This window comes from Castor canadensis, chromosome 4 (assembly GCF_047511655.1).
Source record: "Castor canadensis chromosome 4, mCasCan1.hap1v2, whole genome shotgun sequence".
NCBI lineage: Eukaryota > Metazoa > Chordata > Mammalia > Rodentia > Castoridae > Castor > Castor canadensis.
The window spans coordinates 113,190,897-113,217,127 of record NC_133389.1 but is presented as its reverse complement, the minus strand read 5'-3'; the positions used below and the strand labels follow the sequence as shown (position 1 = coordinate 113,217,127).

Genomic DNA, 26,231 nt, shown 5'->3' with positions numbered 1-26,231 from the left:
GGGAAGAAGAGGTGAATAAACAAGGCAATGAGACAGGGTTTAAAATTTGTAAGTAGTTGGAAAGTTAAAACATGTGCTTGGGTGCTAATAGTGCTAACACTATACTGTCAAATGGAATGACACTTGGCCCAGATGGATACATGTCCCAACTACATGTAAATTAAGTCATAGAGACCCACTTACAACAGGCACAAAATTAACTAAATTAGGTTTAAAAAAAGGAACATGATCACTACTGTAGAAAAAATTTTCTATAGTTAAGGCAATTATTGTGCGAAAGTGTGACTTCAGACCTACTGACATAGAAATCCACCTAAGGAGATGAACTCCTATAGGCATTTAGTCCAAACCTTCTCAAACTTTTCCACCAAAGCACCTCTAAAATGAAAAGAGTATATGTATAAACTGAGAGTGGCGAGTATAGCCTCTAGTACTTGCTTTGAGTAAAAGCTATCTTACTTTAGCATAAAAGTCATGTACCTTAAATTTTTCACTAATCAATAAGCAAAAGTGCCATCACCGTACTACATTTGTCATTTGGCATTGGGAACCCTGGCCCACTGCTCTGTGCACCTGAACAGCTTCCTGCGCTGCAATATGAGGAACAAAGTTGTCTACCTAACTTCTCTGATCATTTTGTTATTTTTAGCTCTAAAAAGACCTTTGGGATATGTGGACAGAGTTATGCTTAGTGGTTATTGCTGCACAGAAATCCTACTACTATTGTTAATCCTGATATATGCTGGTGGAATGATGTGAATAAAGTAGCAATGAGGAAGGAGCTAGGGATTTTTTAGAAATATATACATACAATATTATTTTTTGCTTACCAAGTTCTAGAGCCCTAACTTAACAGAATGGATGTGATTCTAAAAAATAACTTTCTGTAAGTAAGATCTATATTCTTTAAAAAAAAAAAAAACCTTTAAATTATTATTGTTGTACTGAGGGTACATTGTGACATTTACAGAAGTGCTTATGATATATCTTAAGTTAAATTCACCCCCTCCATCATTCTCCTTTATAAACCCTCATTTTTTCATTTTCATACAAGAGTACATAATATTTTGGGAAGTTCTATATTCTAGTAAAAGAAAAGAATTCCAGTGATGAAGATAAAACTTGGGTTAGAAAGGGCAAAATCACCTTCTATGGAGGTAAGGAAACAGTGTTCTGCCCTTTGGGACTTTCTATAGCATATTCTAGCACCAATATTTTTAGGACAGCATTCTGTTCAGTTCTCTTACACTACCTCTGGACTGCTGATGTCAAACCTGTTTTTTTCCAGAAGAATTACTCTACTATGTCTACGAATTTTCCTTAACACTAACTCAAATAGTGTAAAATCATTTTGCTACTTTATTCAATCTATAAATTCAAAACTGTAGATATTCACTTTACTTTTAATAAAGAATAAATATCTATAATAAATATTAAACTAGGTGGGTATTTCTTTGTAAGGATCTTGATGTGCTTGGCTTACCTGAACTAGTGTTTGTCCTTCAGCTCTTGAATTCCTCAGCAAATGGTTACTGGTTGATCCTGTGAATGAGTGCTGTTGCCTACCATCTGCCTTGGTCACACCCTGGTTGTTGTGAAAGCTCCCTGCTTCCTGGAACCCACTGTCAGAGTAAGAGTTCATTTGCGTTGAGCTTCTTGAGTTACCCAATGATCCTGCAGGAATAAAACCAGCAGGATTATCTGCATTATACACTTCTGAAGCTCATTTTCAAAACAGAAATACCGAAGCAAATCCAGAACTTAAAATATAATACAACAGACCCTCACTTTCATGGAGAGATGTCTGTTCTGGTGAATAGAGTGTCCCTTGTTCTGGCTCTGTCCTGATGAGATAGTTGTTGGGATGGACAGCGTCAGAAACTCTAGGTTTGTTTACACCAGTATTTGGCACCTCTGTAAGAAGATAAGTTTAATCAGCTAAAACAATATAATATAAGAATTTGTTTTAAAAAGGTTCAGATACTTGTCAGTAGCAATCATAATTTCTGTTAATACAAGGCTATATTTTCACCTTAACCAACACAGTTCTTTGCTATATGAATGTGTTCTACATACTAGTTTATTAGTATACTTTGTTGAATTTCGTAAGTGCTATTTGTCCTGATTATAAGTCCCAAATTTAACTTATGATTTATATTAAAACAAAATCTGAAAAGGGATCTAGTATACCCTTGGAAAACTCATCTGCCAGGCAACTTCCTCCAGAAGTAAGAGACAGAATGAGAACAATTATTTAAAAAAAATTATTTTTTAAATAATTTAAAAAAATTATTTAAAAAAAAAAATCTTCCATATTCCAGACTTTTAAAATACAAACTTACATAGTGCTCACGATATTGAGCTTAGTGATGAAAACTCTGAAGGAAGAACACACTTTTTCCCCCATGTTTCAAATCACTTACAATCAAAGGAAAGCTTCAGAGTTTTCAAAGTTGCAACCAACAGAAACTTTTAACTTCTTACCCATCAGCTTATCTATTCTTTGTCTTTTCAAGATAACATAGACAAATCTAACCTGTCTCTTCCATTATCTTGTTTGATTTTTAACTGTACCTCTTGCCATCTTGAGCTTGGGGTAAACAAAAACCACCACCACCAAAAACCCAAGTCAATTCATCTTCTTCCCCCATTACAATGTTTATATGCTATAAATATAGATGATATAGATTATTATGCCTTTTTCTAATACCCTAGTATCTAAAAATATATTTCTCCAGGTTCTGATTATCCTCACTACAAGTCTTTCCTCAGATTTAACCCTTATGGCGCTAATAAGCTTCTTTTCAGGAATGCTGTTTCACTCTCACTTCAAGGATTTTAAACTAATTCTGTATCACATTCTGAGTTTAACACACAGCCCTAAGGATTTCAATGTTCTCATTCATCTCCCTGACTTTCCTTCTTTATTTTGCTGGGCTCTACTATGTATCAGGCTCTAGGAATAAACTATAAGAAAAGGGGTATACATGTGACTGCCTGTCTGACAGGAGGGGAAATGAAGCATAGGAGAAACATTCTAGAGGAATTAACTTCTAAACAGTATTTGTTTGCCACAAGACAGCTTTTCCTTTCTGTATAGTACTTATTATATTAGAATACAAGCTCGAGGATGGCAAATTTTGTCTGGCTTGTTTGCTATTACATCCATAGTACCTAGGATGGAACATGCTTAGTACATGCTCAGCAAAATATTTCTTAAGCAAGCACATTTGCAGTGACAATGGCAGCTTCCCTTCATTGGGTCCTGAGTTATACTTCATACTGTGCTGTACTGTTACTAATTGTGTCTACTGAAGTTTCACTATGTAAAGCAAAGTAAAATTTTGAGTTATTGCTGATCGAGTGAACATGAGATTTAAAGGAGAACTGGGAAATCCCACTGAATCTTGATGCCAGATTCAATCTAAGGTTTTGTTTTCTAGCCTCTAGAAAGATATGCTGACATTCTTAGTATAGCTTTGTAACAATCTGTCTCAGGATACAGAATTTGACAATATACTTGGAGGTGGTAGAATTTTGTGACAGATCTGAATTCTCAAGTCTGGAATTTTAATAAAGATTTCAGATTGTATGTGGTTTCTCTGGTACATGCTGAAATATGATCTGAGTCACTGCCAGCCTGGTAATGCTGGCAGTGAGCTGCTTCATTTCTAAGTCTTCTGAGTTTCTAGAGTTCTAAATATCCTCATACAGAAATCCTTCAAAGAGTTTTGTTAAGGATTAGGTAAAATGAGTGTGCTAGGCTCAAAGTGTTACATGGAGCTGGAATGGCTGGAGTGGCAACAGAGGAGCTGTGAGGAGTGGGTCTATGCAACAGTTCACCGTGTTCCACTAGGAATGGAACTCTAGAAAAGCAAGAGGAAATAGCAAGAAATTATAGACTTCACAAACCTGGCAAAATGCCCTCTTTAAGAGAAAAAGATGTTTAAACAGTTCTTAGTTTCAGTTTTAATGCAAGATAAAAACAAGCAGCAATACATCAAGGCGTTTGACTTTGTAACAGCAGGTGGCATCTAGTGTCAGCATCTGAAAGCTACCACTACGGAAATCAAGTCACTGGAAATGTGCAAATGCTGTCCTTAAACAAACAAACTAAACTACTATTACGAGCTAATATTTAAATATAAAATGACAAAGATACACCCTAAAGAACTGTACCTGAGTAACTTTGTCTTTCCAACCAATGGAACATTTCCTAGAAACCAAGTTATAAACAATTATGCTCACTTAAACTCTTCCTTATAAGAATCTATTTAAAATAAATAAACTTACAGCAAGCACAAATTATGAGATGTGTGATTCCACACTAGTCACCCTAATAAAACTTAACAGAATTAGTACTTTGAGAACTACAAAAAACAAAACAAACAAAATTACCCTAAAAATAATATAGCCATGTACCTGTTAAACGTTAACAACTGACTGTTTTATTTTTAAAAGCAATGTCTTAGGAACTAGCATATAGAAAAGAACATTGAGATAGTAAGTAGAACACAAAAATACTATGTTCCTATAGGATTTAATGTGAAGTGACTGGGTTTAGACATCAGAATAGCTTTTGTACCTTATTTTTAAGTAAGTGTACAAGTTAGAGTTGTAAAACAAGATATATTTTTAATAGCCTATTTTCTACTATAATTAATGTCTTTAATCGTTTTTCTATTTCTTTACAGGATCTGCAGCCATTTTTCTATTTCTATAGCGAAGACCAATAATAACAAATATCTGCAGAGATAAAAAGATTGTTAAATCTCTTCTGAACCACTAAAAGAAATTTAAATGGTTTTCAAAATAGTTTTGCTATTATTTTGTTTCTCTGAAAACTTGCAACTCCCAAATTACATATATGTATATACAAATGTACGTACATGCAGCTACCATTTCTCAGATAAAGAGAAGACCCATTTCAAACTACCATGTAAAGTATTCCTGATTGTAGAATTGTAAGGGTCACATTTATCAATTATGTGTTACTTAGGCAATTGTACTCTAAGATGAATGTCTTTTAAACATGTCTTATATGGAATGGAAGAAGACACTAGCCAAATTCACCAGAGAAACCATAGAGGCATATAGTATGGGATCATTTCAACTGTAACTAAATAGTTGGCAGATTGTGATTTAGTTTGATCTGGACAAGAAATCAAGAGACATTCTAATAAGTAAAAGTGGCAAAAAGCATGTGAATGCTACTTCTTTAGTCTGTGTATTAAGAACATGTTACTTTAAAAACATAACAGACATGTTTTCTGAGACACTAAAAATAAACTATAGGACATTTTCAAACAATTAGCATTTTCCAAAAAAAAAAAGTACATCTGAAAATAGAGAACTTGAACACACTTCAAGGTAGAATGAAATTCCATCTGTTTCTAAGACGGGGAGATTATTGAAATCATGGTTCCTCTTGCCTGTTACATTTCATCTCAATGTTTCAATTTTTTAAAAAGATGATGAGACCACCCTGAGAGTGGGAGAAAATATTTGCTAGCTATACTTCAGACAAAGGACTGATAACGGGAATATACAGAGGAGCTTAAACTCCTCAAAAATCAATGAACCAATAAAGAATTGGGCAACTGCACTAAATAGAACTTTTTCTAAGGAAGAAATCCAAATGGCAAAAAAATACATGATAAAATGCTCACCATCCCTGGCCATAAAGGAAATGCAAATCAAAACCACACTAAGATTCTTCCTCACCCCTGTTAGAATGGCTATCATCAAGAACACCAACAACAAATGCTGGGAAGGATGAGAGGAAAAAGGAACCCTCATACACTGTTGATGGGAATGTAAGCTAGTACATGATGAAAATCTGGTATATAATATACCCCAAAAAACTCATAATAGAAGATGAAATGCAACATGAATTACTTTATATTTACTGTGATATACATCCTCAAATATACAAGTGTGAATAAAATGTGCTTAGTAAAAAGTTATCACTAAAGACTTTGAAGTTATTAAATTGCTGTTTTATTAATATATGTGTCTTGTTGCTTATATTGTATGAAATGAGGAAGGTCTGTACTGTGTAAAGTCACCATGGAAACAGGAATCTAGAGATCAGTAAGGAGAATTTTAGTATATACAATCCTGTAACTAGTCTTTCACAGTCCAGCACATTGTAACCTCATGCTGGGTTCTCGGTGTTTGTGCCTGTTCTGAGTTGCTATGTTACTGAGACTTGCTCTCACATAAAGATAGGGTTTTGGCAGGACTCTTAGGATGGTAACAGCACATAATGTTAAAGCAGAAGATACTGTCTTTGACAGTTTCTTCCAATTCTCTGGCCTGAGGGTTAAGGTTAGACTTTCATATCCAGAGAAGCAATACTTCATGAAAACCTCCTGCTTAACCATGAGGCTAACTTTCTATAGAATCACAGGCTTAGGAGGAAGTCTACTTTCCACAGAGGTGCAGAAATATTCTAGTGCCTCTTATGCTTAAGAAGTGAAGCTTTAGAACAAACTGTGGAAGAGGATCTGGGAGATGGCACCAAAAAGAAACTTCTGTGATATATAAGATGTATTTCTATAGCATGTTAATGAGGTATCAGAGGAAATGAGGTTATCTGGAAATTCTGTTTTAGAGTGAAAATGTTAATAAGGTGATGGAAACATGGAAAAACAAAAAGGTTCTTTGGTGCATAGGAGAAAATGGATGTTTACTGATTTAGAATATTATAGACACTTGCACTTTGTTGACTCAAATAACAATTACTATATACATATCTTATCCTTCTTTTAAAAGCTGGATTTCAGTAGAAGTAAAGATGAGAAGGGGCAGAAACCACTTTTTTTTTTTTTTTTGAAACTATTGTTAGTCTGCTTCTTGTGAGTATATCTAGGTTCTTGGATGTTATAAATATTCGTCATATCTTTTAAATATGGCTCTTAAATTTTACTTATCTAGAAAATGTTATGTGTAAAGCTTCGGGGAAAAAGAAAAACAGTAATGAAGTGTCTTCCAGTCCATCTAAAGATCAACTAGAGTACCTTGAAATTCACTATAAAAGTTTGGGTTCCATTTTGTGGCTTAAGCAAACTTTGTTTTACATAAACTGGTACTTTTATTTCTACAATGACAAATCTGAAAAGTATTAATTTATACATCATCAGAAATACCTCATTCACAAATATTTTAAAATTTCCAAACAATTCAATTTCAATAGTGTAAATTATTCAATAATATGAAGACCAAATTCTATTCGATATATAAAACCATTGAAAATCCAATTCAGAAAATCTCAAATCATAGTTAAATAAAAATGAGTGTTTACTAAGAATTTTTCAGTCTGGCTACTAATTTAAATACAGGTCTCATACCTACATAAAACTTCACACTTTATACCCATAAAAGGAAAACCAGAAAAAACAAGGAGTTAAGAAATATAGAGAAGACTGGCAGAGTGACTCAAGTAGTAGAGCGCCTGCCTAGCAAGCATGAGGCCCTGAGTTCAAACCCCATTTAAAAAAAAAAAAAAAAGGAAAATAAAAAATAAAAGAAATACAAAGATGAAAAGAAATGGACCACACACATAAGTTGGTCAACACCAAGTTTTAACAGACACATGTTTCTAAATCTTCACACTGCTCTTGTTTCTTATAAAGTTGAAGAAAAGATTAAGTGGGGAGCTGGGTGTAGTGGTCCACATTTGTAATCCTAATACTTGGGAAGCTGAGGCAAAAATATCTTGAGTTTGAGGCCAGCCTAGATTACACAGTGAGAACATCTAAATAAAAAAAGATCAAGGATTTATTGTGATGTAAAAAGTTATTAGTCTATGGGAAATATAAGTGCTCAAAAGTCACACTAAAATATTTTTCAAAGATGCACTTTATTCCTTTTAGAGAAGAAAATGTTAAAACACAGAGATGAGAATATCTGTCAATGGAAGACACAAGATACTGCAGATTTCTTTTGTTAAAAAACAAAAACTTTCTTAAAAACACTCCACATGAACTATAAAGCACAATATTCAGTATCAAAAGAATTAAATGGTTCTTTTGAAATAAAGTTTTTCCATACTTTTTTCTCTTGACTATCTTTTTGGATAAAATTTATCAACATAAAGCTAAATGTGGCCTAACTAGGGCATAAGAATGGATTGTGGAATTACAGATGATAGCCTTTCTGAGGTTTCCTAAAGCAACAATTGTAAACAGAGGCAAGGCACTGTATGCTGAGGCATACTGGTGATTTTTCTATTGACAATTTCTATTGTCTATAGCTAAAAGAACATTTCTTCACATATCACCAAAAGCTTGAGAAAAATTTAAATATTTATTCAATATGTTTATGTCCGATATAAAATGTTAAAGTCTGAAATGAGATGTCTAATTTTCACACAAAGTACCAATTCACTCTATTTATACTTTGGGGATGTGTTAATCTATCATACATAAGTGGCTTTGGAAGAGTTAGATATATCTGTTAAAGTAAAATATTTGATGATCATCTACACACAAACAGTAATAAGTCTGTATCTAAGCTAGAAAGGCTGATCCTCAGCAGTATATACTTGCACCCTGGTATACAGTAGCTACCCAAGATTGGTTCCAGGAGCCTCCAAAGTATAAAAATCTGTGGATGCTAAAGTCCCTCACATAAAATGATGTAGCATTGCATCTACACATCCTCCTGTACACTTCAATCATCTCTTGATTACTTGTAATGCCTAATACAATGCAAATGCTATGCAAATCATTGTTATACTATACTTTAGGGAGTAATGACAGGGGGAAAAGTATATGCATATTCAATAGACACAACCATTGTCGGCCTAAGTACACATTAGCAACAAAACATTTTTTAAAGAATATATTCTATCTGTAATTGGTTGAATCTGTGGATGCAAGGGATGACTGGATGAGTAATTTTGCCTAATAAAAGTTCATCTAAATATAAAATATAAGGGAAATACAAATAATACCTATTTGCTAGTAAAATCATGTCATCCATTGCATGTTTGTATCAAACACAAAAAACATAGGGAAAACCCAGACAGTTTTATAGTGTAAAACTGATGTAAATATGATGCACTATTTACATCAGGGATAACCCTTCAGAATATGTAAGGTTAACATTTTACTGATTTTAACGGGTCATTCTGATGTATCATTTTAACCACCATATTTCCAGTGCTTTATTTACAGAATTTATATTTAAATTTCTTAAAAGATTTCATACTTCAAAAGTAGAAAAAAGGTATAAAAAAGTATAAAAAGGTATAATTTTATGAAATTATTGAACCCTCCAGGTTCAACAATTATCAACATTATGTCTTCTTTCCACAATCCATGTATCTCATTTTTCTTCATTACGTTATTTTAGAAGGAACCCCTTAAAAAATATCATTTCAACTCTAAATACTTCCATATGTACCTCTATAAAATGAGCACACTGGAAACCATAATTATTTCATAATGCCAAAAAATGAGTTTGTATTCAAATGTTCCTGATGTCTCTGAAATATCCGTGTTCCTGAAATATCGACTTAATTGGCTAGTACTAACCAGGCTGAAATGAGGCTCTCCCATTACCTTGATTACAATTATCACTTAAGTTCTGTATCTAGACAGGGGTTCTCACTCCCTCATTTTTGTGTTATTTACTCACAGAGGGAACCACAGCAATAAACTTAAAGGTTGCTTCATATTCTGAATTTTTGTTTTTTTAATGAGAGGAAGTACTGGGGTTGAACTCAGGGCCTTATGATTGCTGGGCAGGCACTCATGTACCATTTGAGCTTCTCCACCAGCCCATTTTGTGTTGCTTATTTTTTAAAAAATATTTTTACAAGCATATAATAGTTGTACAGGGGATATACTGTGACATTTGTATATGTGCTTACAATATATCTTAATTAGATTCACCCCTCCATGGTGCTTCCTCATTCACCCCCTTCCATTTGAGAACAATTTCAACAGGTTTCAGTGTTATATTTTCATATATGAATACAAAATACATCCACCATATTCACCCTTCTCCATATGCCATCCTCCGACCCAGGTGGTACCCACCCTGGGACAGGAATTGTTTTACCTTCCTCCTTCCTGTCTTTCATTTTGTTAAGTGAATCCTTTTGAGAAAGTCTTCACTATTCCTAGGCCGGACTGGACAGCAATTCTCCTATCTTGCTTCCCCCATGTAGCTGGGTTGACAAGTGTGTGCCACCTCTCCTAGTCATTGCATGAACTGGACTGGCCTTGAAACAGGATCCTCTGAATCTCAACCTCCCAAGAAGCTAGGGTTATAGCAGATTCTAAACCTGTCTGAGCTGCTTCACAATGTCACTGATATATTCCTTTAACTTTAATGTTTTTTGTAGGCAAAAAAGCTAAAATCTTTCAGGTCAAACCTTTGTGGTCAGAATGCTGTAGGGATGATGCTGTGTACCTTGTACCATATCATATCAAAACTTTCAGGGTATCTAAGATCAGTCTCTTCAGTTAATGAGAGCCTTATCTTTCTACTGTCAAGTTCATGTCCACCTTTCTCTTGATACAGTGGTTCTCAACTTTAGTTGCCATCTCCTAGAGGAAAGTGTGGGAGGAATTTAAGAACTATAGTTGCCCGAGTCCCACACCCATAGATGCCAATTCTGTGATTTTAACATGCAGCTAGAGCTGAGAACCCACAGGTTTTACAATCTTTGCTTGTTAGGACTCACAAATTGGTGGGTTTTTTTTTTTCCTGAATTTTATGATAATTCTTTTGACATCAATAGGATTTCTTTTGGAATATTTTATATAGCCAGAAACAACAGCTAGGGTTATTTGGTTACCCTGAAGCACCATCAATCTATCCAGGACAGAAATTTTAATTTTCTTTATTTACAAGGTTTTAGAATAATAAACTTGCATACTTAATCACCTGGAGATGACTTAAAGATAACTGAAGTGTAGTTCCCACCCCAAACTTTCGAATTTAATTGTGTGGTGTGAGAGCAAGAGTTTAAAAATTCCACAGATGATTCTAATGTGCAGAAAAGTCTGGGAACTTCAGGAGTAAGATGCTGGAAAACTAACTACTTCCAATGGTAATAAGGAAGTTTGTTTTTTCCTTGTACTGACAATGTCTATTGCATTTTTTAGACAGAAAATGTATTTGGTCATTTTTGAGCCAGCTATGAAGACAGAAGAAACTAAAACTGGCAGAAAATACTATGACAAAACCTTTTTCTAGACACAAGATCTCACTACATAGCCCAGGCTCGCCTTAACCTCATTTTATAGCACAGGCTAGACTCACACTTGTGACCCTCCTGCCTCAGTCTCCCAAGTGCTAGAATTACACGTGTGTGCCACCATGACTGGTTTGTCACAATTTTATTAAATCCCAAGTTCAGATTGATGTTTAGTCTTCAGAAGAATGTATCTAATAATATGATCAGGATGATCAGGAGCATGGGACGTTATGATTTAATGAATACTTAATAATGATTTCTTTAAATGACTTAGTTCTATTTAATCTGTTCACAAATCTAAGGATATGGGGAAATGTGAAACAAACAATTTTAACAAAGCTTAATAACTTATGAAAATTTTAAATATTCATTAATTATAATATTCCTATACTGGTAACAGATATGAGTAATAGTTGGTACTTAATGCTATAGATCATTAAGCAATTTTACTGGGCAGATTGACACTATTAACTAATATAAAAATGTAGATACTCTTTCCAGGCAGTTCTGCTTCTAGGAGTCTATTTAACAGAGACATTCAAATGTGCAGAGAAAATCTTTACGACTGAACTGGAAAAAACAGTATGTATACCAAGAAAGGACTGGTTACATATAAAATTTCTAGAAACTGTATACTATTCAGCCATTAAGAATGAACAATGAATCCCCATGCAATATGCTAATAAAAATGGACACAAGAGGGAGGAAGCATATGTTTACATACTGATATGGAAATACATGGTTTTACAATGCTGTTAAGAAAAAAAAATTTGTCATGGAACAATGTATAGTGTATGCTCATTGTGTTAAAGCAAATCCACTGCATGGATATTCACACACAAACATGACTTAATAGTCTGGTGTATATTTTTCCAGATCTTCTCTTATATACTGTGTGTGTGTGTGTGTGTTCAGATGTGGAGTGAGTAGTGATGCCATGGGAAAATGTATGAATGAAGCAAATTTTTACCTGTTTCTCTAAATGTGTTTAGACTTACAATTAAAAAGCAAAACAAAAAGCATGTCGTTTTTGTAATAAAACACTAAAAAGGTCAGACCTATCTTTATAGTGGCAGTCTGAAATCTACAGCAATGCTTTTGTGGGAGGAAGACTGCCTGATGTGACTAAATCAAGTCTGTAAAAAAAATAGGGGAGGTCTTCAAACTTGAACCCCAAGGTCAGTTTTTAAAAAAATTCCTATGTCCTTGGTTTTTACAAGAGAAACAGAAGCAATATGGTAAGATTTTGTCATTTGTACATAATAAATCATAACACTCAACAACTTCAATAATAGTCTTTATATATGATTGCTGATATAATATTCTATTTATGAATATACACAATAACATCACTTCCTACTGTATCTCCTTTATAAATCTGGTACGTTTCTACTGAGGCATAAAGTATTCCCATTTAAGTTCATGTTTTATCTTATGATGAGCTGATGCTTTTTGTGCCACAAATTACTTGCTTCAGATGGAGAAAAAAAAGAAAGATATATTGACTTAAGGCTAGTCTCTCATTTATCTTTTATCTTCAGTATTTGTGTGTGTTTTTAAGCTCACCCTGGTGGCAGAAACTTGTATTCATATATTTTAGAAACAAAATCTTACATATTTAAACCAAATGCAAAGCCTACTCCTCTAGTGTTAAAGTCAGCACTATACATTAACCATTAATGTCACACACAAATGGTTTAAATGGATAGCATGTCAAAATCATAATATTTTAAAATAAATATAACACTGTGAAGACAAATAATTATTTACATTTCTATTTTACTACATTCTGTTTCATTCCCCTATATTTTTATTGTCAAGCATCAAAATTCCTCAGTAAATGGAACTGTTAATGTTTTCTATTTATCCAAATCTGTGGATGGATATAATGCCTTCTGCGCCAACTGGAGGTTTCCCCCATTTTCATTATCTTGCATCTTTTGCTACATGCTGCTTTTTGAAAGACTCAAATCTTTTTTGGCCCCCTGATTTTCTTCCTAATGGGTACCAATGCTCCCTCACTCACTTAAATTCATTAATTTCTTGAATATTTTCTTCTGGGAACATGTCAATGTTAAAAATGATGAATGACTGGCAGTGGAACAGGCCAAGGCCCTCTGGCTTCAGAATGTGGGATGCTCCTGTATAATCTGCAGGGAAATAAGGTGAAGGGTGGGCAGACTGATTTCCCTCCTCTGTACTTCACAGAGTACTCAAATTGGCAACCTCCCAGATGCTCCCTCCATCAGAAAAACTGTGAAATTGTGACTTGTAGCAATATCACCTCACAACATGTGGCAAGAGGATTTAAGTAACAACCAATGATTACTTTGATAAAAGGACTCAATCTTTGGCTTCAACATATAACTTCTTCCTGATGTTTAGCATAACTATTACATTTTTTTATGATTGATGTGTTTTTAAATGAGTGCCAAATGGAAGGGTTTCTTTTCATGAAAGACATCCTATACAGTATTTCCTATCATACAGGATTAGATGTGCATATATTTTGCATTCTCACTTTCCTCTGGACTTTATCTACTCTTCTAGTATGTGATTCTATTCACCTTGAAGTGAATAGAATCCTTGAAGGAGCATACGCGATTGTAAAAATACCTAACATGTTGAGATATGAAGTGAACAATAAAAAATGACACAATAATAGAACAAAAACAGAAGGAAGCACAGAAGGATGTCTTCTGAAATCCTGTTAGAGCAGAATAACCAGAGCAAAATGGGCTAGAGGCATGGCAAGTGACAGAGCACCTGTTTTGTGGGAGTAAAGACCCAAGTTCAAACCCCAGTCCTACCCCAACCCCAAAAGAACTGTTAGAAATGTGAAGCTAAAGAAAAGACAAAGCTGAGACATGAACAATAAATTTTCCTTCTAACTAAAGACAAAAGATGTGCATTTATGTTTTAGAAAGCAAGTAAGTTAAAGCTAGAAAATGCAGAACAATGAAGAGAGGGCAAAAGGTAAGATAGTAATAATGCATAATGCATCAAAACTTCACTACCTACACAGAAGTAACACAGACCAGAGAGAATAAACATGTTTGGTAGACAGTAGCAGTTGTGCCACTTTTGGGGAAGAATCTCTACAGCTCCATGTTAAAAAGCTTTGGCTATTTATTTTTAAACAGTCTTCCAACCCTAGTATAGGTTAAAAACCAACCAGCCACTCACAAAAAACAAGCAAGCTAGATTCTCCTGAACTGAATTATAAAGAAATGGAAATCTTTACTCCCTAGGGCATCCTAAATTCTTCCTCTGAAAAGGATGCTGCAGTAAGTTAGCTATTTAAAAACAAAATTCAGCAACTGGGCTCAGTAGGCAGGCAGAGATCTCTTCCAGGCAGAGATCAAACCACTGTTTCTACAACAATTCACATTCTTGCTGAAAGGCTTTTCAAGGGCTGAGCTTTTCAAACCAAATTTATAAAACTTCAAAAAAGATATGAGGTAGGAAGGTAGAGAAACTTCTACAAGTAACTGTTCAAAATATAAAAGAAACAGGAGAACAATAACAGACCTTCAATCTTAATTCCTTTTGTATAGTCCTTTTTTACATAGGAAATCAAGAAAATGAGTAAACACAAGGCTTTTGTCAAGAGACAGCCAAAGTCAGAGTAGACTGAAGACCTTTTAAATCTTTTTCACATTTAAGTCACGCCTGACTTACACTGGGTTGGACTATCTAATTCCAAACCAAGATGATTTTCATAATACACTCTGCATTTTTATACACACAGAAGAAAAACAATAAGCTCTGCAGTAAGAAATAGCAGCACAACTGTCATTTCTTCCTAGTTATGAGCTTAAAATCAAACTTGTAAGGGGCATCTATATCTATTAAAAAAGAAACATGAAAGAAATCAATTTTACTTTTTATTCATAAAACCAATTTTCAACTTTTCTATTCTTCATAATTGTAGCTTATTGTCATAGTTATAATTTAGATGCCATAAAGATGGCTGAGAAGCAGGCCAATGTAAGAAAAATCCCAACTAACATTAATACAGTTAGAATATTACAAAGTGCAGTAAATACCACTTGTGATTGCTGTGTTTGGAGTTAATACTCTCTCCCATCCCTTCAAGTGAAAAGAAGAATAAGTAAATGTAATTCCCATGTTTGAATATGAATTTTAAGCTATTGTGCTGTGAGAAAAATAAGGGGCTAGGAAGTTATTAGAAGTAAATTATGGATACAGCTGTAGTAAGGGTAGATGAATGGCTAGAGTTGTAACTCCCTACCACTAAAGCATTTGGGGAGATACTTGGACAACATTTAATTGTTATGTATTTAACTTAAAGTATATTTAATGCTTGTATTTTATCTATCTATCTATAAAATGTATCTTTATATATTTAACACATCAGTAAACTTACTGCTAGAGTGATGAAAAATTTAAAAAAAGGGATAGGAAAAATTTAATTTAAAGAAAAATATCAAGGACATAATAATATATCTGCTACATGGCTATGACAAAATTCCTTCAGGCAGTGGTCAAATGACTGAAGTTTAGTCAATTGTGGAAAGGGGGTAGAAGGATATCAAGATCCCAGATATTTTACCTCATATTATGTGTTTTCATAATTTAAGTTCATTTTCTCTGTACTGTAAATCAGCACAATTACACACAATGCCTGCCTGACTTTTGGTAGTTAAAAATCTCCAGCTGCTCTCTCCAGTTTAGTCCAGCCAATGCAAAGGCTGCTGTGGGTTGGCTGAAGGAGAACAACACAGAAAGGAGTTGTTTTCCCTGCTCTACTCAGGAAGCACTTCTGGTAAGAGCTGTATCTCCTTTCTGATTCCAGCTAGCACTTGACAACCCCTCCTGTCCTACTCCCATCCCATCCTGTTCTAGCTCCAAGACTCTGACAAAATTACCAACCCCCCCACCCCGCCCTACCAGTCCTAGGGGTGGTGCAGCTTCCAGGCATCATTAGCTAGTAAGATACTTCATCACTCTGTGAAATTCTGCCCAATCTTCCAACCCCCACTTCCCTAACTATAGATTCCTACATCAAATTCCCTACAGTGAACTACCTGGCACTGATTCACAACCAAACCCTGACTGACAGACACAGCAATTATCAGGCTACAAAGAATTCTTACCCATCAAACACTAGCCCTCCAATAGAAAAGGGTGATCCATAGGGTGTCTTTATATTTTCTAGATACTTAGAAATACAATGGATGACATTAGTGACAGACTATGAAAGAATGGAAGTTACATAACTGAAGGAAGGGAAAATTAATACAATCTTTTAAGAAAGCAACTTGGGTACAGATAGCAAAACTCTTAACAATGTTCATGTACCTTAAATACTTCTCTTCCTAGCAGATATAATTTTACATACAGGGTTGCTTCTCAGTTATAATAGTGAAAAATCACAAATACACAATAATAGAGACATACACAAATATGCATACTTATGGTTTTCCTTTATAGTATCTTCCCACCAACTGTAAGTATATACAATATACCTGGTTTGGTTAGTTCACCTTCATTAAATCCTAAGCTGTTAAAAGGTCAAGGATGTTTGCTTTAAACACTGACAACTATGTGCCACATTTGTTCAAGGTTCTCAAGAAATATTTCTGGAATAAATTAATTATGATAAGCATAGAATTTTATATTAAATAGGCACTTACATAATATATGAAAAAAGCAGCAAATAACTGGATATAAATGTTCTCTATTTTGCTTAAAAGGCAAAAAATATGTGCAACACACATACACAAAAAGACAAGTGATGAGGCTGATTATAAGCAATTCTTTTTACATATTTCTGTACCTTCCAAATCTCTTCTGATGGGTCTATACTGTACTTAGAATTAAGAGGAAAATAACTTTTAAAAAGGAAAAAAATCTGATAGGAAGGCAGGTGGTAAGGTTAAAACGTTATCAAGCCTGTGTTTTTCACCACTGCTTGAAGAACTAAAACTAGAATTCAACCCATGAAAAAAAGGCATATTAGCCACCAGTGAAATGTAAATCAGTATCACAAGAGACTACTTCATACCCACTAGAAGGGTTGTAATCAAAATGTATTAAGAAGTGCTGGAGAGGATGAGCAGAACCCTTCTACTTTACTGATGGAAATGTAAAATGGTGCAGCCACTTTGGAAATTAATCAGGTAGTTGCTTAAATGGTTAAACACAAGAGTTACCACATGGCCTACTAATTTCACTCTGCTAAGAAAACTGAAAACACATATCTGAAATTTACAAAGAAATGTTTATAGCAGCATTATTTTTAATATCCAAAGGAGAAACAACTAAATGTCTATGAAATGATGAATGGATAAAGAAAATGTGTTACACTTATCCAATGGAATATTATTTAGCTGTTAAAAAGAATGAAGTACTGATACATGCTACAGCAGGGGTGAACCCTGAAAACATCATGCCAAGTGGAAAAAGTCCGTCATAAAGGGCCACACATTGTATGATTCAACTTATCTGAAATGTCTAGAAAAGGAAAATCCATAAAGAAAGCATACAGTAGTTGCTTAAGACTGGCAGGTCTGGGCAGAGGAAGGTGGTGATTACTAGTTGGTATGTGGTTTCTTTTAAGGGTAATGGGGATGTTCTAAAATCAGTGAAAACAGATGCAAAACTCTGATGAACATTTAAAAAAAAAATCACTGAAGTGTGTGGTTGTCTGGTATATGAATTCTATCTCAATAAAGTTATTAAAAAAAAGAAAAAAAGCCATAAGGGAAACAACAAAAATAAATTCACGTCATGTGTGTCAAAACTGCAGCAAGTAAAGACCTGAAACCCTTGTAAATGACCTACTGGACTGTAAGTGCATTATGAGTGAAGTTAAGAATCAAAGAAAGTTCTTAGGAGTTTTAAAAATGTGTAACTTTTGTGTATATTTTTTCTAAAATACATATTTTGTTCCTGAATTAAAACATTCACCCCATTTACACATTAGGGGGATTAAAAAAATCTTTGCTAAGTATTGGGCATTTTCTTGGCACTAAAGCAGAGAGAAAAAGGACACTTTCCAGCAGCTTAGAATTTAGTTGTGAAGCAACTGTGCACACATTCAAGCATTCCTTTGACAGTGTCAAACAGTGCTCATTATTCACTCATGGATTCAGGGACTCATCCACTCAGGTGGTGAATTACCCTAGGGTCTACCATAGCCACAGGTCCTTGGAGTATGTTGGTGAACAGTGCAGGCATGGCTCCTGCCCTTAGTAATGACCTGATATGCTGTGCAAAGTGTGGAAGTAGCGCTGCATCTCAACTGACTCCTTCAGACAGGTTCGTTCAGATTTCAGATCATTCTCTCATCAACTTCCAATCAGCAGTTTTGTCCTTGCCCTCTCACTCAGCTGTCCCTTATCTACACTACGCTGAACCACATAACAAAGTATTAACTTGCACAGACCTATCCGTTTAATAGAAGTGTCTTCCCTCACATCTGATTAAGGGCTTTCTTTAATCGCATTTAGAGATGCTTACTGAATGTTCTCATCTGCTCTCCTTTTGTCACCTCAGATCCCATATACCTAATAATACCGTCCAGAGCACTCACAAGACTGGCTATTTTCACTCTCCCAGTTGTTTCAGTGGAGCCAATATCCTTCCACACTCAAGACCCTCACAGAACAAGCCCTAGGAATTGCCTACGCCACATGTTCGCAAACACCAAATTCTGCAAAAAGCTTCCAGTTGGTCTTTTTGATGCTAAGTTTTCCTCCCTCTAGCTCACAACTCTACTGTTTCTCCTGAGGTATTTTCGATTATTTGATTTTTGCTTAAAGGATTGCTAGTGTCTCCTCATGACTACTGAGAGAGTCAAAGTCCCTGGTACTTACAAATTTCTATAATATCCAGCATTTAGCATTTATACTTCTTACCACTTCCCAACTTTTAAATGTTTGACATGGCACTTCTATTGTCTCCTCTACTGCCCAATGACAATGATCTCTTTACAGTCCCGCCACCTGTGAGGGCCAGGCAGGCTCCAGGCCCATCTTCATGGCTGAGCTACAAGTGGGCTATCCATTTGTAACAATATTCCCTATGTACTAGTTAGGCACATATTATTTCATGGCTTGTCTTTCCTTGCTATTTGTTCGTCTTGTTAGGTAGCTTTTTATATGTTTTTGCTGCATCAATAATTTGAATAAATACTATATTCCTTAGAAACAGCTTCTTTGTTAGACAGCAGAGTACCTTGTAAGCACCATAAATAACACCAGAATCCTGCTACCAAGCACAGATAAACTTAGTTTCCCTCAAGTCAAGCTTTGTTTGAAAAGTGTCAAACTATCTAGATATCAAGGCCTATCCTAGCATTTTAATATTGGTTCCATCCTTGTTTACACTGCAAGCTCTGTAAGGATAAATGTATACTGTGCTATCAATGTCTGCTAAGCAGGGTGCACAGTGCCCAGGACATAGCCTAAGTATGAAGATATCAAATATTGGTGATATTTGATAGCACTCTCTTTAATGTAACTCATCCTTCATATGTAGTGAATTTTAGGGTAAAAAGAAAATGAGACGATATTAAACTCTATCAGACTACATAACACTTTATTAGGATTTACTAGATATTCTACATGTGGGTACCTAAAAGCAAAATAAAACAGAACAACATTTCAAGTATCTCTTCTCTGGGTACAAGAAACAGACTTGATTTGTATAAATGATTAGCCAGCATTCTCAGACTGTACAATAACCTTTTCTGAGCTCATTCCACTATTTTATTGTGATGGAAAAGAAATTTCAGACATAGGGCTGATATTAAACATGTTCTGTGTAATGCTACAACTTTCTTTATAGCCGACATACAAATCTCAATTGTGTTAAAAAAATTAAGCATATTACGAACTACTACTTTAAAGCAGTGTAGCTCAATGTTACCACTATGCTTGCTTCACCACGAGATAGTAAAAAGTAGACTAAAGTAATGGCTTTTTTTTGTGTGTATGAAAACGTTGTCTTTTTTTATGTACTAAAAAAAACCCAAAAAACAAAAAAACCCAAAAAAACCCAACATACCTGTTGATCTCCAAGGAAATGACTTCTCAGTTGAGCTAAGAAAAAGAAGGAAAAAATTAACATTTATTTTTGTGTCATAAAATTTAACTGTGGACTAGTCTTCCATATAAACATTTTAGTTTTCATATTCAATTATATAAAAATATAAAAACCTCAAATAAAATTTAAAATTACCCTTCTAATTAAGTAAAATTTTAAGCAATAATTAACCTTGTACAACAATTTAGGACAACACTATATCCATTTGGAAATTAAGGTAAATTATAAAGTGACATGAACTTTTCTTTGAATAAGACAAATAATACTAAGAATGATATGCATAGTATTTATGTATTTGTGATAACATGAAAACTACATACACAATATACACATTTAAAAAGTTTAAGAAGTTCATCTGTTTTACTTATGTTCAAAAGTAGTCTTTAGAGTATCTAATGATACTCCAACAGAGAACTGGGGGCATGGTTCAGTGTTAGAATGATAGCCTTGCATGCATATGGCCCTGGGGTTCAATCCCTACTGTGTGTGGGGGGTGCAGGGAGGGGATGCTCCAAAAGAACATGGGGGTCAGTTTTAAATTGAATATAGCTTTATAAAATTTAAACCATACTAATAGGACTTTACATAAAAAATATAAGGTCACAGAAGCCAGGAAAAAAATCTCAGTTACATCTTTTCCTTGATTTATGGTTTATAGTGTTATGTATCTTAAAAAATGTACATAAAAATATATGTGTGCCTCCCTGTTTCTTCTTGCTCTGAACCAATTATTACATACATATAGTATCTTATTTATATTAGTCACCACCACCACCTTATTTTTTTTCTTTTTCTTTTATTATTCATATGTGCATACAAGGCTTGGTTCATTTCTCCCCCCTGCCCCCACCCCCTCCCTTACCACCCACTCCGCCCCCTCCCTCTCCCCCCCACCCAACTCAATACCCAGCAGAAACTATTTTGCCCTTATTTCTAATTTTGTTGTAAAGAGAGTATAAGCAATAACAGGAAGGAACAAGGGTTTTTGCTGGTTGAGATAAGGATAGTTATACAGGGAGTTGACTCACATTAATTTCCTGTGCGTGTGTGTTACCTTCTAGGTTAATTCTTTTTGATCTAACCTTTTCTCTAGTACCTGTTCCCCTTTTCCTATTGGCCTCAGTTGCTTTTAAGGTATCTGCTTTAGTTTCTCTGCATTGAGGGCAACAAATGCTAGCTAATGTTTTAGGTGTCTTACCTATCCTCACCCCTCCCTTGTGTGCTCTTGCTTTTATCATGTGCTCATAGTCTAATCCCATTGTTGTGTTTGCCCTTGATCTAATGTCCACATATGAGGGAGAACATTTGATTTTTGGTCTTTTGGGCCAGGCTAACCTCACTCAGAATGATGTTCTCCAATTCCATCCATTTACCAACGAATGATAACATTTCGTTCTTCTTCATGGCTGCATAAAATTCCATTGTGTATAGATACCACATTTTCTTAATCCATTCGTCAGTGGTGGGGCATCTTGGCTGTTTCCATAACTTGGCTATTGTGAATAGTGCTGCAATAAACATGGGTGTGCAGGTGCCTCTGGAGTAACCTGTGTCACAGTCTTTTGGGTATATCCCCAAGAGTGGTATTGCTGGATCAAATGGTAGATCGATGTCTAGCTTTTTAAGTAGCCTTCAAATTTTTTTCCAGAGTAGTTGTACTAGTCTACATTCCCACCAACAGTGTAAGACCACCACCACCTTATGAAGAGGTACATCACAATCTTTATTTTATAGATAAAATATGTTCAGGCAACTAGAAATGCCGGGTTCAAACACAGCATGGTCTGATTCCAAAGTCAATGCTTCTACACACTGAACTTTATGAGAGAATAGCTAGGATCTCATTTTTTGAAACACACACACACACACACAAACACACACACACACACACCCCATGCCTAGAAAGAAGTCTAGCAAAGTGCTATCAGTTATTTCTGTGGGGTAAGAGCACGAGGACTTTAAAAATATTTTTCTGAAGGGTAAGAACATAAGGATTTTTTTCTTTTTAAACATTTGTATTTTTTTTGAACTCAGAAAAACCCCATATACTTCATTGTTTCTGGATTGCTTACTAAATTTATGAAAAGATACAATTCATTAGGAAAATAAGATGATACTGAGGCTTAAAAATAAGCAAAATTTACATGGCATATTTTGAAGACTATATATTCTATCCAAATATCTTACACTAAATTCTATAATGTTGGGTAATTACTCAGAACAGTTTATTTCCCTTTTGAACTAATCAATTTAAACAATTCTTAAATTGTTTTCTACTCCATGATCCAGGGATTATAGAACAAATACATGGAATTTTGAAATGCTGTTTAAGTTACTGAATGTAGCCCACATTTTGTTTTTTAAACATCAGAGGCAGTTCCACCTTAGAAGCAGAGGCTTATTTCCTCCTTTTTCCTTCTCTCTCCCACCACTTATTCCTAGAAGCACCTCCCAGGCTGATATAGGATGTCTATAATGTATTTACAGGCTCTGTGCCCACAAATGGCTCCACTCTTTCTTTTTCACGTCTCTTCTGAAGATGCCAAGCAGCTTATGTTCTGGGAGCTTCCACTAGAATGTGAAACACATTTTAAAATACAAGAACAGAATCAACCATGATGGCTTTGTTTCAGTGGCAAGATGTACCCACAATTTCTAATATCTTAATTATTAGTAACCTTTTAAAAGGAAATCTCTTTGTAAATTTGGGACTGAATGGTCAGACCATGATCGACAATTAAAAGCAAGTTCATTAGAAAATTAATAAACCAAAGCAATTCATTTAAATGTAAATATATTAGTTTTGTTTTAAGGAAGAGGCTGTGTATTCATTGTAGCATTACATGAAAATATGTAGCAAACCACTAAAAATTCTACACACTTGTGAAGTTCTTTTTCACTTACAAATACCAAAAGGATATTTACAGCTTTTCAATGTGTGAAAACCTTCCTTATTTGGTGTCTTATGAGCTGGTATAAAAGCAGTCCAGAGAGAAGGCAGTGATGTTCTGAGCATTGACTGTGGACAGAGTGGTGTCAGTGGCACGGTTCCTGGACACTCATTCAAAATCTGACTGTGGGCTTTTCTAGAGATTCTGTGAGTTGACACATAGTACCTTTTAATTGTTTCCTTTTCTGCTTACACAGAGAGGAATCTGTGATTAGCAACTAAAAATGTTGACTGGCGTTATCATAAAAATAACAAATACAAACAAATCCTCTAAAGTCAGTCTGAGTCTCACACCTTAACTGCAGACATTATTCCAGCTACATACTGGATATGTAACGTACTTTGTACTTAACACATTACAGTTATTTTCCCCAAAGGAAATCCTCTTTAGGTAGTACTACTTGGTTACTCAAACTGAAGAGCAGGAATCATTTTATTGTTTGTTCTCTCCACTGATGTGTAAGCTCCATGGGACATCCAAGGCTGCTTTCTTCACAGATGTGTTGCCAGAATGAAGCTAAGGCAGTTTCTGGAATATGGCTATCACTCAAAAACATGTGACCAGAATTCATCTCTACTACCACTGCCACAGTTTGGGCCTCCATCCCAACATCTTGTTTTGACTAGAGCATTCTTTCAGTCTTTCTCCTAACTGGTCTTCCTGGCTTTGATTTCTCATCCTTTCAGGCTTTTTTCCCCTGCTGCTGCTGTAGTGATTTTTTCCAAAGACTGTAGTCTGACGCCATTCTCCTGTTGTTAAAGCACAACAGACTCACAGAGGACAAAATGTAAACTCCTTAGGATGGCACAGAAGGTCCTGAATTCACCACCTGTCTCGTTCTGGTTGGCTCTGTCCCACACAAACGTACATGTTAAGCACTTCTAAGTACTTGCAGTTGCCTTATACACGGAGCTGCTTCACACTTTCAATGCTATTTTTGTAGTAGAACATGTAGGAACAGAATCTAGAAATTCTTTCAGAATTGTTCAAATTCCAGAATGGCTTACGCAGGTATCAAAAAACAATATGTATATATTTAATATACCCACAAAAATGAACACCCTAATCAAGTTTATCTTTACTTTGTGTCACTTCCTATGAAAACAAGAATATTCTCAGAAAAGGTTCTATTTAATTAAACCAGTACCAACCTCCTGATTCTCCCATTTGATGTGAGCCAGCCTGCTTGGACACATTCGGGGAGGGGACAGTGGAGAAATGAGTGGAACCACATGGTGATTCAACACCACTTCCTTTACCTTCTCTCAGGTCTGCACTGTGTTATGGGGCTGTCCTAGCCCTAGGACATGCAGGCTATTGTTACTAGTCTCCCGTAAGACACACAAATTTTGATAGGATCCAACAGTGATTCTTCTGTTGTAAAGTGAAGTGTGAATCAGCCTAAGATTAGAATGTGGTCAACCTACTGCTTTGTTTTATTAAAAAAAAAAAATCATTGTGTTAAGAAATTTACACACACACACACACAATTCTTGCTAATAGCTCAAAAGTTAACCATAGCCAACAAACTAAATTTCACTTAGTGTTACTTAGGAGGGATCACTCATAAATTACTTCAAAATTTCTTTTATTTATGAACAAAGCATGGAGATATTCCACTGTCTGGACTACCTACCACCTCGAGCATTCTCACTGATAACCACCCATATCCTTCAAGAATAAGCTTGATGTAAGTTAACTTCCTCTTTATGTCGAGAATGTGTCCAATAATATCTATATTTTTGTATTTAGCTGTTTCCACTTCTAGACAATGGCTTTTTCTGAGAAGAAAGACTGTGCCTTAATTCTACCTGCATCTAACCAGGAATTGATATTCAGTAGGATGGTAGAAAGACTGCTGATCTTAATTCTTAAGGTTGTTTTGTTTTAAAAATAAATTCTATGTAATTTTTTAAAAATTTCAATCATTCTACAAAGGAATCAGATGCCTCTTTTAATTATGCTTTGGCTTTCTTGAGCACTCTTGACATTATGCTGAAAACATGCTTTTGAATATAAGCCCGTGGAAGTCCCAGATCTTAAAAAAGCACTCACACTGTTAGCCAACCAGATTTCTCCTTATCTTGACTCTTAAAAAGAATGCCATGGGTTCATTTTCCACTAATATTTGTATGGTGAAAAGTGGAAACTAGAAGACTGAGATAGAATAGAGGGCTTTGTAATTGTATAAACCATCTACTGATCTGAGAACTCATACCACCTACCAATAAGTAACTTTCAAGTTCAACTGGTTTTGTTTTACATATGTTTGGTAAACAAATACCTCATTTGTTGCTTTTAGTTTGATAGGGATTAACTAGGAAATAAAATCTTTTACACTAGAGATTTATTCTCTTTCTTCATGTCAGAACAATTAGACTAGTAGACAAAATTAAGCAATAAACCGTGATTACTCTTCCCAAGACAGGCATACATAGCTTTTCATCCTTCCATTAGGCTATTTAGGTAAGACAAAAACAGAAAAGGCAATATATAAGACAGATAATGAAGGTGAATTGCTTTGCCTGTTTAAAGAAGAGGTGAGTTGGAAGGCAAACAGATATCTCTCTACCCACCACATTATCACCTCCTAAGAGGCTCTAAGGACCCTAGTTTAAAAAATCATGAGCCTACAGCAGTAAGAATTTTTTATAGCAATTCTCTGAAAGCTATGTTTGGTATTTAACTACATTTTTGGGAACCTCTTTCAATTTTACTTAGTGTCCATCCATAATCTCAAGAAAACAAAAACTTTTCCTCCAAATTCGTGGAATGACTAAGGCTTCTCCTAATAAGGCTATCAGACCCTGGGCAATTCTCAGTGGGTAGAGGCTGATGTCTTTCCTCCTGAGAAAGGACCGCCTCCTCACTCTTCCTGGTTTTTCATCTGGGTAACCACTATTCCCCTCTCATTTGAAGGCTATTCCCATCATCTCAGAAGCTAGGAAAAGTGAAAACATTACAACAGGCCCATGAATATATATTAGTTG

General features: G+C 35.0%; 1 protein-coding gene across 16 annotated transcripts in view; it reads right to left on the bottom strand.

The window, feature by feature from the left end:
- Pkp4 (plakophilin 4) overlaps window positions 1-26,231 on the bottom strand; it is a 243,636-nt gene that overhangs the window by 59,763 nt on the left and 157,642 nt on the right. For 9 of the 16 annotated variants that reach the window (XM_074070844.1, XM_074070852.1, XM_074070841.1 and 6 more), the window contains 3 exons: window positions 20,252-20,286; window positions 1,783-1,914; window positions 1,484-1,674 (listed from right to left, as the gene is read on the bottom strand). In XM_074070844.1, coding sequence (XP_073926945.1) covers window positions 1,484-1,674; window positions 1,783-1,914; window positions 20,252-20,286 — 358 coding nt within the window. The remainder of the gene's footprint in view (window positions 1-1,483; window positions 1,675-1,782; window positions 1,915-20,251; window positions 20,287-26,231) is intronic. The other 7 variants (XM_074070856.1, XM_074070847.1, XM_074070855.1 and 4 more) reach the window with 3 other exon arrangements.